This window comes from Mesoplodon bidens (genome assembly GCF_964165515.1).
Source record: "Mesoplodon bidens genome assembly, chromosome: 10".
NCBI lineage: Eukaryota > Metazoa > Chordata > Mammalia > Artiodactyla > Ziphiidae > Mesoplodon > Mesoplodon bidens.
This window is the reverse complement of record NC_138172.1, coordinates 39,217,474-39,230,113: the sequence shown is the minus strand read 5'-3', so window position 1 is coordinate 39,230,113 and position 12,640 is coordinate 39,217,474. Positions and strand designations below refer to the sequence as shown.

Here is a 12,640-nt window from a genome sequence, read left to right as displayed (position 1 = left end):
AAGAATGCCACTGTAGGGACTTCCCTGATGGTCCAGTGGTTAAGACTTCACCTTCCAACGTAGGGGGTGTGGGTTCAATCCTGGTCAGGGAGCTAAGATCCCACATGCCTCACAGCCAAAAAACCAAAACATAAAACAGAATATTGTAACAAATTCAGTAGACTTTAAACATGGTCCACATCAAAAAAACTTAGAAAGAAAAAAAAAGAATGCCGCTGTAGAATACAGCATTCTGAACAAGCAGCTTACAATACAAATGATTATCTGAAGTATCCTCGGCCCAGAGGTGGGGGCTGAGTCACTTAAGTGTGTGCTAAATGACTGAACAGAAAAGAAGGACCTGATCACGTAGTGCTTTTAGTCTCGGAGCCCATCTTAATCCCAAAATGCAGTAAAGGAATGCTTCATTACAACACGAAACCACTCTCCCCAAAATAGGAAAAAGGAAGTATATATGTCAACCTACTTTGAACATGCGAGGTGCCACATGAGCATCCCTTCCAGACCACATCTGCTTAATGAGCTCTGCATAGGCCTCTGCAATTTCCCCTTTCATTCCCAGAGGGTTGTCCCTGTTGATTTCAGCCTCATACTCATCTTTGAGAAAGTAGTCGGTCAGTGGTGCAGTGTTGCTTAAGCACTGAAAGAGAATACGATCACAGCTTACAAAACTTCTGGAAAGCACACAGAGACACAAGATAAACCCAGTTCTAAACGACCAGTGAGGGTCACGCCAACAAAATGAAGTGCTCAGCAGATTCTCTGAAGGGCTCATAACAGTAAGGCACAGCCTCCTAGAGGCTGATGGCCACATTGTGACTAGCCTCCCAGGGACACTGTTTTGGAGGGAGCTCAGCCTAAGAACTGTTTCTGAGACAAGCTCTCTGAAGGCAAAGGCTGTATATCCCAAATGCCTGACACACAGCAATTTTCAATTCAGTGGAAGAAAATAATTTTAAGATGATATTTTTTTTTTATTGGAAGTGACTGCGACATTCCACTATTTCATGAGAAGACAAAATATAAGTAAGCCGAAGGCAAAATGTTTTACTAGAGCCAAAACACTATGGGAGGGGAAAATCAGGATAATTAGAGAAAACAATAAATAATATTGTACCTGTGTATATTAATTTTAACTCCTTAAATTAAAAAATGAAGGTGGGTATTGGATTTTATCAAATGAGTTTCCCTACATCTATAGAGATGATCACATGGTTTTCTCCTTCATTCTGTTACTATGTTAAAAGACTGATTAATTTTTCAGGTGTTAAACCAACTTGGTTTTCCTAGCACAAACCACACCTACTTGTTATGTGTTACCACTTTTATTTAGATATCATTGATTTTGATTTGCTAAAATTTTATCTACATTATTTGTGTCTACAGTTATGAGATACGATAGTCTAAAATTTTTGTTTTTAGAAATTCCTTGTCATATTTTGGTATCAGAGCATCCTGCCTTGTAAAATGATTTGGGGTGCTGAAAGAAGATAGGCATGATTGGTATGTCTGCCTTAAATCTTTGAATACATTCACCAATTCACAAGAATTTTCTCTTTAACCACTGGACAACCAATCAGTCATGCCATATAATAAAGCCCCAATAAAAATTCTGGACACCAAAACTCAGGTGAGTTTTCATACCTGGCAATGCTCCATGCCTACTGTTACACATCAATGCCAGGAAAGTAAAGCATCCTGACTCCACTGGAAGAGGGCAACAGAAGCTCTGCACTGAGAACCCTCCTAGACTCTGCCCTACTCCCTTCTTAACCTTGCCTAATTTTAAATCTGTATCCTTTCCCTGTAACATACCATAACTGTGAGTATAATTTCTTTTAAGTGAGTCTACAAGTCTTTCTAGCAAATTAACAAAACTGAGGGTGGTCTTAGGGAGCCCCAAACTTGCAGCTGGTGTCAGAAGTGAAGGCAGTACTAAGGACTGTGCCCTCCTAACTTTGCAGTTGGACCCAAACTCCAGCCCATGCCCAAAACAGTACCATCACATAGTATGTGCCCCCAAAATATTTGATGGATGAATAAATGAGGTTTCAAAGGGAGGATTTTAGGATTTTCTCCAAGCAGGGGCATGAGGTGAGACAGCTCAATGGTGAAAAGATGGTCAACTTCAAGCAGGAATAATTTGCCTTAGTACCAGCTGCTGTGAGTTCTCATCCTATTAGAGATCAACCAGGCAAGTATTCCAGTACTCTCTGAGATCATTCCCTAATGGTCAACAAAATTCAACATACTTTCACTGTAAAACCAAACCTATAACTGATTAAGAAGACATTTTGAGGCCAGGAACCCTGATGAGGCCATTCTGTACTACCCAGTGGGACGTGCCTTGGCAGGGATCCCTGAAGTACTAACAAAGGGTCGTTAGGGACCCCTGGGAGAGGATCCTCCCAACACCTTAGAGGCCACACCTACTTGAGCCTCAAGGAGTGTGAAGACACAGTGTTACTGAGATGGCAGCTCTGCCCTCTACCTGCAAGGCCGAGTTCATGAAGCAGGTGTTTCCCAGGTTTCCAAGTCCACAGAGCCCAGGTTGTACATGAGTTGATGGAGACTCCTGACAATTATACGAAGCAGAGAAGCCAGATCCACTGGAAAACATAACCCACATCAGCAATAAAAGTGAGTGCTGCTCACATGCCCTCAGGATGCCTTTTGGGGCTCCGCTGGGGCCTCTAGAATTCTCACTTGATAATAACCCCGTGAGACAAGGTCTCTTTACTCCCCTCCCCAGCCCTCCAGCACCCCCAACTCCCTGCCTTGATTTGACATGATAATGGGTGGTGAGCACATCCTTAAGGGAAGAAATGCTGTTTGAATCCTCTGCTCTCAGGCTTTGGCAAATGCTAATTTTGTATCCCTCCAGAAGGCTAACTGCCAGGTGACTTCGGGGAAGAACACTGGTTACCAAGATCAAAGCTTGCACCTGCCACCACCCACCAGGCCACACTCAGTCTTGACTGTGCCTGAGTGTGCATGCACTCTCTCTCTCGCCTGACCTTCCTCTTCCACCCTTTCCGTGCTATATGGCAGGTGCTCCTGAAACACTCGGAGAAAGGATCACAGCCATGCAGAGGGGAAACAGGCAGGATCTTCCCACAGCCAACAATCATCCCCGCATAGCTATTCTGCCAGACAACCAGCCCATTCCTTCACAGACAAATGCATTGACCCCCATGACCACCAACTGACAGGCTGTGAGGAAAACACCAGCTCGCAGGAAGAAAAGCAATGTACATCAGAACTAGGAGGCACAATTTACTGTGGGTATGAAATGGAGCAAGACACCACATGCAGCATGTTCCCATGGGGAGCCCTAATCCCACTATGCTTAGTGTAGCAGCAGAGGAGCTGTCCAGGTACGGCCTGGGAAAGGACTCAGAGGGAAGGGAAGCAAAGTGAAAGGACCTGCTCTTACCCCCTGCTGACACCGGAACTGTGCATCCCAGAGGTGTTAGTGCTATCACCATTTGAAATGGGAGAGGCAGATACTGAGGAATAGGGACTTGCTGATGATGTTGGAGAGGTAGTAAAATTTCTGCTAGGCGCAGTGCTTGATCTGGGAGAGAGAAGCAGAAACAATGCTACTGACATTTTGCAAAAAGCAAGCCCTATTTAATGCCTTAAGTCTCTTCTCAAGAAATAAATGTTCTCCATATTCAGTTATTTAACATTAATTGCAAAAAGCCCATTTTCATGCTAATTTTATTTAAGTGAGAGTAAAGAAATTAACTGAGCTTTCTGTCTCATTCATCCACATGGTCATGTATATGAATCTTTCAGTAGGATAAAACACAAGGTTGATCTTCAGGGCATCCTGGTTTGATTTACAAATGATAAGCTTCCCTAAATTTTAAGAGGTACCAGTGAAAAGACAAAGAAAAATGGTAATAAGAGATGAATTTCCCCCAAAGTACTTGACCCAGATTAAACAGGTGGCTATAACAGAATAGGAAAATGGCAATTTAGTTTCACTGTGCTATTTGACGAAATTCCTTTTGTTTCCTTAAATTTACCAAATGTGAATAACCTCTGTTTCAAACTCATGTTTCAATATTTTTCATAGCACCTCATTTTAGATTTATTCCTACTTTCAGACTAATTAATTCAAGGGCTAATTGCCCCAAATCTTAAATTGATATCAAATGGGACTTCCCTGTCGGTCCAGTGGTTAAGACCCCGCGCTTCCACTGCAGGGGGCACGGGTTCGATCCCTGGTTGGAGAACTAGGATCCCACATGCCGCATGGTGCGGCTCACCCCCCAAAAAAACTGACATCAATTTTATCAAATTTTCTACTAAAATTCATATAGGCCCATGCAGAAGAAAGTGAGTTGTCTGCATTGTTTCAAATATGTACAACTGTGATTTTCCTTCTAGATTTGGGGTTATTTTTATTTGTTTTTGTTTTTGTTTTTTTGCGGTATGCGGGCCTCTCACTGTTGTGGCCTCTCCCGTTGCGGAGTACAGGCTCCGGATGCGCAGGCTCAGCGGCCATGGCTCACGGGCCCAGCCGCTCCGCGGCATATGGGATCCTCCCGGACCGGGGCACGAACCCGTATCCCCTGCATCGGCAGGCGGACTCTCAACCACTGCGCCACCAGGGAGGCCCTGGGGTTATTTTTAGAATAGAGAAAATAAATAAGATGCATTGTCCCTGCAGAGTGCCCAACCTCATGTGATCTGATGTCAACCAGGGTTCCCCTTGAGAAGACAGTGGGACGTGGCAACAAAGATGAGTGATCCTGTACCCACACTGTAGGCAGATGTCAGGGAACTATCCAGGGGCCTAAATGGGTGTCAGGAACTGAGTTCTGCTTCACATTCTGTGGTCACAGCAAGGGAGGGGGAAAGAGGGCTCCCCAGCCTCTCACCCACCCATAAGGAAACGCACCTTCTCCAATCCTGAAGAGCATCTGCTTCACTGAGCCTCATCTTAGCTGCAAAGGAGTCCAAGAACTCAGGCAGCTCCTTAAGTGAGGCTTGTCAGAGCCAAGGGCACTCTCTTCTGCCACACAGGTGACTTAAACATACACTTGAGGCCTGTCCACTGTGATGCCGGTATGCCCAGCCTCCTATGCAGGCAGGAAAGTCACTACCCAAGACTGGTATGATATGGCAGACTCAGTTATCTCAGGTCTGGAGATACTACAAGATAGCGAAATTAAATTTCTGACATAAAGAACCTCAAGGCACATGGCTTAACACTCCCCTTTTTAGTAACTGTTCACTGGTAACTTATTTATTATTATTTTTTTGTGTGTGGTACGCGGGCCTCTCACTGTTGTGGCCTCTCCCGTTGCGGAGCACAGGCTCCGGATGCGCAGGCTCAGCGGCCATGGCTCACGGGCCCAGCCGCTCCGCGGCATGTGGGATCCTCCCAGACCGGGGCACGAACCCGTGTCCCCTGCATCGGCAGGCGGACTCTCAACCACTGCGCCACCAGGGAAGCCCTGGTAACTTATTTTATTCCCTGAACTTAAAAGGGCAAAAATCCATATAAAGCCACTACAAATATCCAAGACGTATCAACTTCTTGAACAGACAACATTCTGGTTGAAATGAAAGAAAACAGGGAATTCCCTGTGGTCCAGTGGTTAGGACTCTGCACCTTCACTGCCAAGGGCGTGGGTTTGATCCCTGGTCAGCAAATTGGGATCCTGCAGGCCGCATGGAGTAGCCAAAAAAATAATTTAAAAAAACAAAAAAAAGAAAAAAAAAATTTTTTTTGACATTCGTTTAAAATGTTCTAGAAAATACTGCCAGTAGTTTACAGAGTAAATTCGGTCAAAAATCCAACAGTGATTACATAAGGATATTTTTTATATGCTTGAAAACTTATATAATACAAAGTTTTTGTTTGTTTTTTTACTCTACCTTTGACAGACAAATCAAAAAGCAAGACCTCTGTGCAGAAGTGACTTGTATCTGAGAAACGCTTGGGCATTGGTCACTTGTCACCAGACAACTTCAGAGCACACCCTAGGGCACTGCAAGCCAGGAAGTAGGCAACGGTAGGAAACACCTGACATGAAGCAAGACCTCATTCTCAAACATGACCAAGTCTCATGCAACAAACTTTCTGAAGACAGAGGCTACATCTCCAAATAAGGATCCCTCTGCTCCTAAAAGATACTCTGGTTAAGCCTCTGGTCTCCTGGCACCTTTCTACTGAGATATTTCCTGATCCTAGGCATGTCCGGTCATTATCATCACAACAAAAAAGATGTATGGCTGAGGCTCTGTAACATATTCATGCCTGCCCTCCTTGCTCCATTGCTCTCTGTTTGCCTCTCAGATGTTCTCCAGGCCAAATGCCACTCTGAGGATGAGTCTACTCTTTAAGCCCACCCTCTGACCTCAGGTATTCAGAGGCCAGCATCTGGCATTATCATTAAGACAACAATCAACTCTTAGGCAGAATCCTCACTGCCTTCACAACATCCTAAGCTGTGATCTCTCCCTCCACCAACAGTGTTAACCCTCATATGCATGCAACTCATATCTCTATTTCAGAAACACTGGCTTCTTCCAGCTCTGGGCAAGCAGCCTTTAAAGGGGACCGCGGTGTAGAGCTAACCAGGCCTTATAGACATCAGGCAAGTAAAGTTAGAGAGAATTAAAGAGTTAGAGAGGGGCTTCCCTGGTGGCTCAGTGGTTGAAAATCCGCCTGCCAATGCAGGGGACGCAGGTTCCAGCCCTGGTCCAGGAAGATCTCACATGCCATGGAGCAACTAAACCCGTGCGCCACAACTACTGAGCCTGAGCTCTAGAGCTCGCGTGCCACAACTACTGAAGCCTGCGTGCCTAGAGCCCGTGCTCCACAACAAGAGAAGCCACCGCAATGCGAAGCCGGTGCACCACAACAAAGAGTAGCCCCTGCACCGCAACAAAGAGTAGCCCCCACTCACCACAACTAGAGAAAGCCTGTCTGCAACAACGAAGACCCAACGAAGCCAAAATTAAATAAATAAAGTTATTTTTAAAAAAAATAAAGAGTTCGACAAACAGAAAAAATGAGGTCAGATCTATAGAGAACCTTGGAAGCACTAATACAGAGGTTGGAGCAATCCACAGGAAGGAAAAAACCATCTGAAAATGCTCAGAGTTTACCAGGTGGCTCTCACTAGTGAATAAAGGAGCTGAATGAAAACAATTTCATTATGCTGTTCTCCTGTCAGGATATATGTAAAATTGATTCTGCAAGTGGGTTAAAAAATAAAAAAGGATTAAGCCAATCATTGTCTTTCCCTGGATGACATACTCACTTGATGTACTTTCCCATTCCCTCAATTTTATCCTGTGTCATCTCTGACAGACAACATACTACTGAACAGGGCTAGTTTAAAAAAAAAAAAAGGCTGATTTGAGAGCTTCTCCTTTTAATGAGTTGAACCCATCTACAGTTATTCTAATTACTGTTATAGCTGGACTTAATTCAATCTCCCTTGTTTTCTAATAATCATACTTTTCAGTTTTTTCCCTTCTTTCTTGCCTTCCACCTGAGTTTCCCTTATTTTATTTTATTCATTTATTTTATTTTTAATTTTTTTATTTATTTGCTTTTATTTTTGGCTGTGTTGGGTCTTTGTTGCAGCACGGAAGGAAAACCACATTCACAGACAGACAAAATGAAAAGCCAGAGAACTTTGTACCAGATGAAGGAACAAGATAAAACCGTAGAAAAACAACTAAATGAAGTGGAGCTAGGCAACCTTCCAGAAAAAGAATTCAGAATAATGATAGTGAAGATGATCCAGGACCTTGGAAAAAGAACGGAGGCAAAGATCGAGAAGATGCAAGAAATATTTAAGAAAGACCTAGAAGGATTAAAGAATGAACAAAGATGAACATTACAATAACTGAAATGAAAAATACACTAGAAGGAATCAACAGCAGAATAACTAAGGCAGAAGAACGGATAAGTGACCTGGAAGACAGAATGGTGGAATTCACTGCCACGGAACAGAATAAAGAAAAAAGAATGAAAAGAAATGAAGACAGCCTAAGAGACCTCTAGGACAACATTAAATGCAACAACATTCGCATTATAGGGGTCCAGGAAGGAGAAGAGAGAGAGAGAAAGAACCAGAGAAAATATTTGAAGAGATTATAGTCTAAACCTTCCCTAACATGGGAAAGGAAATAGCCACCCAAGTCCAGGAAGTGCAGAGAGTCCCAGGCAGGATAAACCCAAGGAGAAACACACCAAGACACATAGTAATCAAATTGACAAAAATTAAAGACAAAGAAAAATTACTGAAAGCAACAAGGGAAAAATGACAAATAACATACAAGGGAACTCCCATAAGGTTAACAGCTGATTTCTCAGCAGAAACTCTACAAGCCAGAAGGGAATGGCATGATATATTTAAAGCAATGAAAAGGAAGAACCTACAACCAAGATTACTCTACCCGGCAAGGATCTCATTCAGATTCAATGGAGAAATCAAAAGCTTTACAGACAAGCAAAAGCTAAGAGAATTCAGCACCACCAAACCAGCTCTACAACAAATGCTAAAGGAACTTCCCTAAGTGGGAAACACAAGAGAAGAAAAGGACCTACAAAAAGAAGCCCGTAACAATTAAGAAAATGGTAAGGGGCTTTCCTGGTGGCACAGTGGTTAAGAATCCGCCTGCCAATGCAGGGGACATAGGTTCGAGCCCTGGTCCGGGAAGATCCCACATCCTGTGGAGCACCTGGGCCTGTGTGCCACAACTACTGAGCCTGTGCTCTAGAGCCCGCAAGTCACAACTACTGAGCCAATGAGCCACAACTACTGAGCCCGTGAGCCACAACTACTGAGCCCACAAACCACAACTACTGAGCCCACACACCTAGAGCCCATGCTTCGCAACGAAGAGTAGTCCCTGCTTGCCGCAACTAGAGAAAGCCCGTGTGCCGCAACGAAGACCCAAAGTAGCCAAAAATAAATAAATTAAATAAATAAAATATCATTTAAAAAAAAAAGAAAGAAAATGGTAATAGGAACATACATATCAATAATTACCTTAAATGTGAATGGATTAAATGCTCCAACCAAAAGACACAGGCTTGCTGAATGGATATAAAAACAAGACCCATATATATGCTGTCTGCAAGAGACCCACTTCAGACCTAGGGACACATACAGACTGAAAGCGAGGGGATGGAAAAAGATATTCCATGCAAATGTAAATCAAAAGAGAGCTGGAGTAGCAATACTCATATCAGATAAAATCGACTTTAAAATAAAGAATGTTACAAGAGACAAGGAAGGACACTACATAATTATCAAGGGATCAATCCAAGAAGAAGATATAACAATTATAAATATATATGCACCCAACATAGGAGCAATTCAATACATAAGGCAACTGCTAACAGCTATGAAAGACGAAATCGACAGTAACACAGTAATAGTGGGGGACTTTAACACCTCACTTACACCAATGGACAGATCACTGAGACATAAAATTAATAAGGAAACACAAGCTTTAAATGACACAATAGACCAGATAGATTTAATTGATATTTATAGGACATTCCATCCAAAAACAGCAGATTACACTTCTTTTTTTTAAATTTCTTTAAGGCTAAGTTTTGTGTTTTTTTAAAATAAATTTATTTATTTATTTATTTTTAGCTGTGTTGGGTTCTTCATTGCTCTGCATGTGCGTTCTCTAGTTGCAGTGAGTGGGGGCTTCTCATTGCGGGGGCTTCTTCTCTTGTTGCGGAGCATGGGCTCCAGGCACGCATGCTTCAGTAGTTGTGGCACACGGGCTCAGTAGCTGTGACTCTCAAGCTCTAGAGCACAGGCTCAATAGCTGTGGTACACTGGTTTACTTGCTCCGCGGCATGTGGGATTTTCCCGGACCAGAGCTCAAACCAGTGTCCCCTGCATTGGCAGGTGGATTCTTAACCACTGCGCCACCAGGGAAGTCCTACACTTTCTTCTCAAGTGTGCACAGAACATTCTCCAGGATAGATCATATATTGGGTCACAAAGCAAGCCTCAGTGAATTTAAGAAAATTGAAATCATATCAAGCATCTTTTCCGACCACACCACTATGAGCTTAGAAACAAATTACAGGGAAAAAAACATAAAAAACACGAAGACATGGAGGCTAAACAATACATTACTAAATAACCAAGAGATCACTGAAGAAATCAAAGAGGAAATCAAAAAATACCTAGAGACAAATGACAATGAAAACACGACGATCCAAAACCTATGGGATGCAGCAAAAGCAGTTCTAAGAGGGAAGTTTATAGCAATACAAGCCCACCTCAAGAAACAAGAAAAATCTCAAATAAACAATCTAAACTTACACCTAAAGGAACTAGAGAAAGAAGAACAAACAAAACCCAAAGTTAGCAGAACGAAAGAAATCATAAAGATCAGAGCAGAAATAAATGAAATAGGAACAAAGAAAACAAGAGCAAAGATCAATAAAACTAAAAGCTGGTTCTTTGAAAAGATAAACAAAACTGAAAAACCTTTAGCCAGACTCATTAAGAAAAAGAGGGAGAGCACTCAAATCAATAAAATTAAAAATGAAAAAGGAGGGCTTCCCTGGTGGCGCAGTGGTTGGGGGTCCGCCTGCCGATGCAGGGGACGCGGGTTCGTGCCCCGGTCTGGGAAGATCCCGCATGCCGCGGAGCGGCTGGGCCCGTGAGCCATGGCTGTTGAGCCTGTGCGTCCGGAGCCTGTGCTCCGCAACGGGAGAGGCCACAACAGTGAGAGGCCCATGTAACGCAAAAAAAAAAAAAAAAAAAAAAAAAAAAAAAAAATGAAAAAGGAGAAGTTACAACGGACACCGCAGAAATACAAAGCATCCTAACAGACTACTACAAGCAACTCCATGCCAATAAAATGGACAACCTGAAAGAAATGGACAAATTCTTAGAAAGGTATAACCTTCCAAGACAGGACCAGGAAGAAATAGAAAATATGGACAGACCAATCACAAGTAATGAAATTATAACTGTGATTAACTATCTTCCAGCAAACAAAAGTTCAGGACCAGATGGTTTCACAGGTGAATTCTATCAAACATTTAAAGAAGAGCTAACACCCATCCTTCTCAAACTTCCAAAAAATTGCAGAGGAAGGAACACTCTCAAACCCATTCTATGAGGTCACCATCACCCTGATACCAAAACCAGACAAAGATACTACAAAAAAAGAAAATTACAGACCAGTATCACTGATGAATATAGATGCAAAAATCCTCAACAACACATTAGCAAACAGAATCCAACAACACATTAGCAAACAGAATCCAACAACACATTAAAAGGATCATATAGCATGATCAAGTAGGATTTATCCCAGGGATGCAAGGATTCTTCAGTATACGCAAATCAATTAATGTGATACACCATATTAACAAATTGAAGAATAAAAACCATATAATCATCTCAACAGATGCAGAAAAAGCTTTTGACAAAATTCAGCAACGATTTATGATAAAAACTCTCCAGAGGGACTTCCCTGGTGGGGCAGTGGTTAAGAGTCCGCCTGCTGATGCAGGGGACACGGGTTCGTGCCCCGATCCGGGAGGATCCCACATGCCGCAGAGCGGCTGGGCCCATGAGCCATGGCCGCTGAGCCTGCGCATCCGGAGCCTGTGCTCCGCAACGGGAGGGGCCACAACAGTGAAAGGCCCACGTACCACGAAAAAAAAAAAAAAAAAAAAAAAACTCTCCAGAAAGTGGGCACAGAGGGAACCTACCTCAACATCATAAAGGCCATATACAACAAACCCACAGCAAACATCATTCTCAATGGTGAAAAAACTGAAAGCATTTCCTCTAAGATCAGGAAAAAAACAAGGATGTCCACTCTCGCCACTATTATTCAACACAGTTTTGGAAGTCCTAGCCACAGCGATCAGAGAAGAAAAAGAAATAAAAGGAATACAAACTGGAAAAGAAGAAGTAAAACTGTCACTGTTTGCAGATGACATGATACTATACATAGAGAATCCTAAAGATGCCACCAGAGAAATACTAGAGCTAACCAATGAATTTGGTAAAGTTGCAGGATACAAAATTAATGCACAGAAATCTCTTGCATTCCTATACACTAACAACAAAAGATCAGAAAGAGAAATTAAGGAAACAATCCCATTCACATTGCAACAAAAAGAATAAAATACCTAGGAATAAACCTACCTAAGGAGGTAAAAGACCTGTACTCAGAAAACAAGAAGACACTCATGAAAGAAGTCAAAGATGACACAAACAGATGGAGAGATATACCATGTTCTTGGACTGGAAGAATCAATATTGTGAAAATGACTATACTACCCAAAGCAATCTACAGATTCAATGTGATCCCTATCAAATTACCAGTGGCATTTTTTTACAGAACTAGAACAAAAAATATTAAAATTTGTATGGAGACACAAAAGACCCCGAATAGCCAAAGCAGTCTTGAGGGAAAAAAACGGAGCTGAAGGATCAGACTTCCTGACTTCAGACGATACTACAAAGCTACAGTAATCAAGACAATATGGTACTGGCACAAAAATGGAAATATACATCAATGGGACAGCATAGAAAGCCCAGAGATAAACCCACGCACCTATGGTCAACTAATCTATGACAAAGTAGGCAAGGATATACAATGGAGA

At 42.5% G+C, this 12,640-nt stretch overlaps 1 protein-coding gene across 5 annotated transcripts in view; it reads right to left on the bottom strand.

Annotated features, from left to right (window-relative positions):
* Positions 1 to 12,640, bottom strand: part of USP4 (ubiquitin specific peptidase 4) — a 50,448-nt gene that overhangs the window by 21,014 nt on the left and 16,794 nt on the right. For 4 of the 5 annotated variants that reach the window (XM_081245597.1, XM_081245596.1, XM_081245594.1 and 1 more), the window contains 3 exons: positions 3,437 to 3,577; positions 2,492 to 2,609; positions 467 to 640 (listed from right to left, as the gene is read on the bottom strand). In XM_081245597.1, the coding sequence (XP_081101723.1) occupies positions 467 to 640; positions 2,492 to 2,609; positions 3,437 to 3,577 (433 nt within the window). The remainder of the gene's footprint in view (positions 1 to 466; positions 641 to 2,491; positions 2,610 to 3,436; positions 3,578 to 12,640) is intronic. The other variant, XM_081245595.1, reaches the window with a different exon arrangement.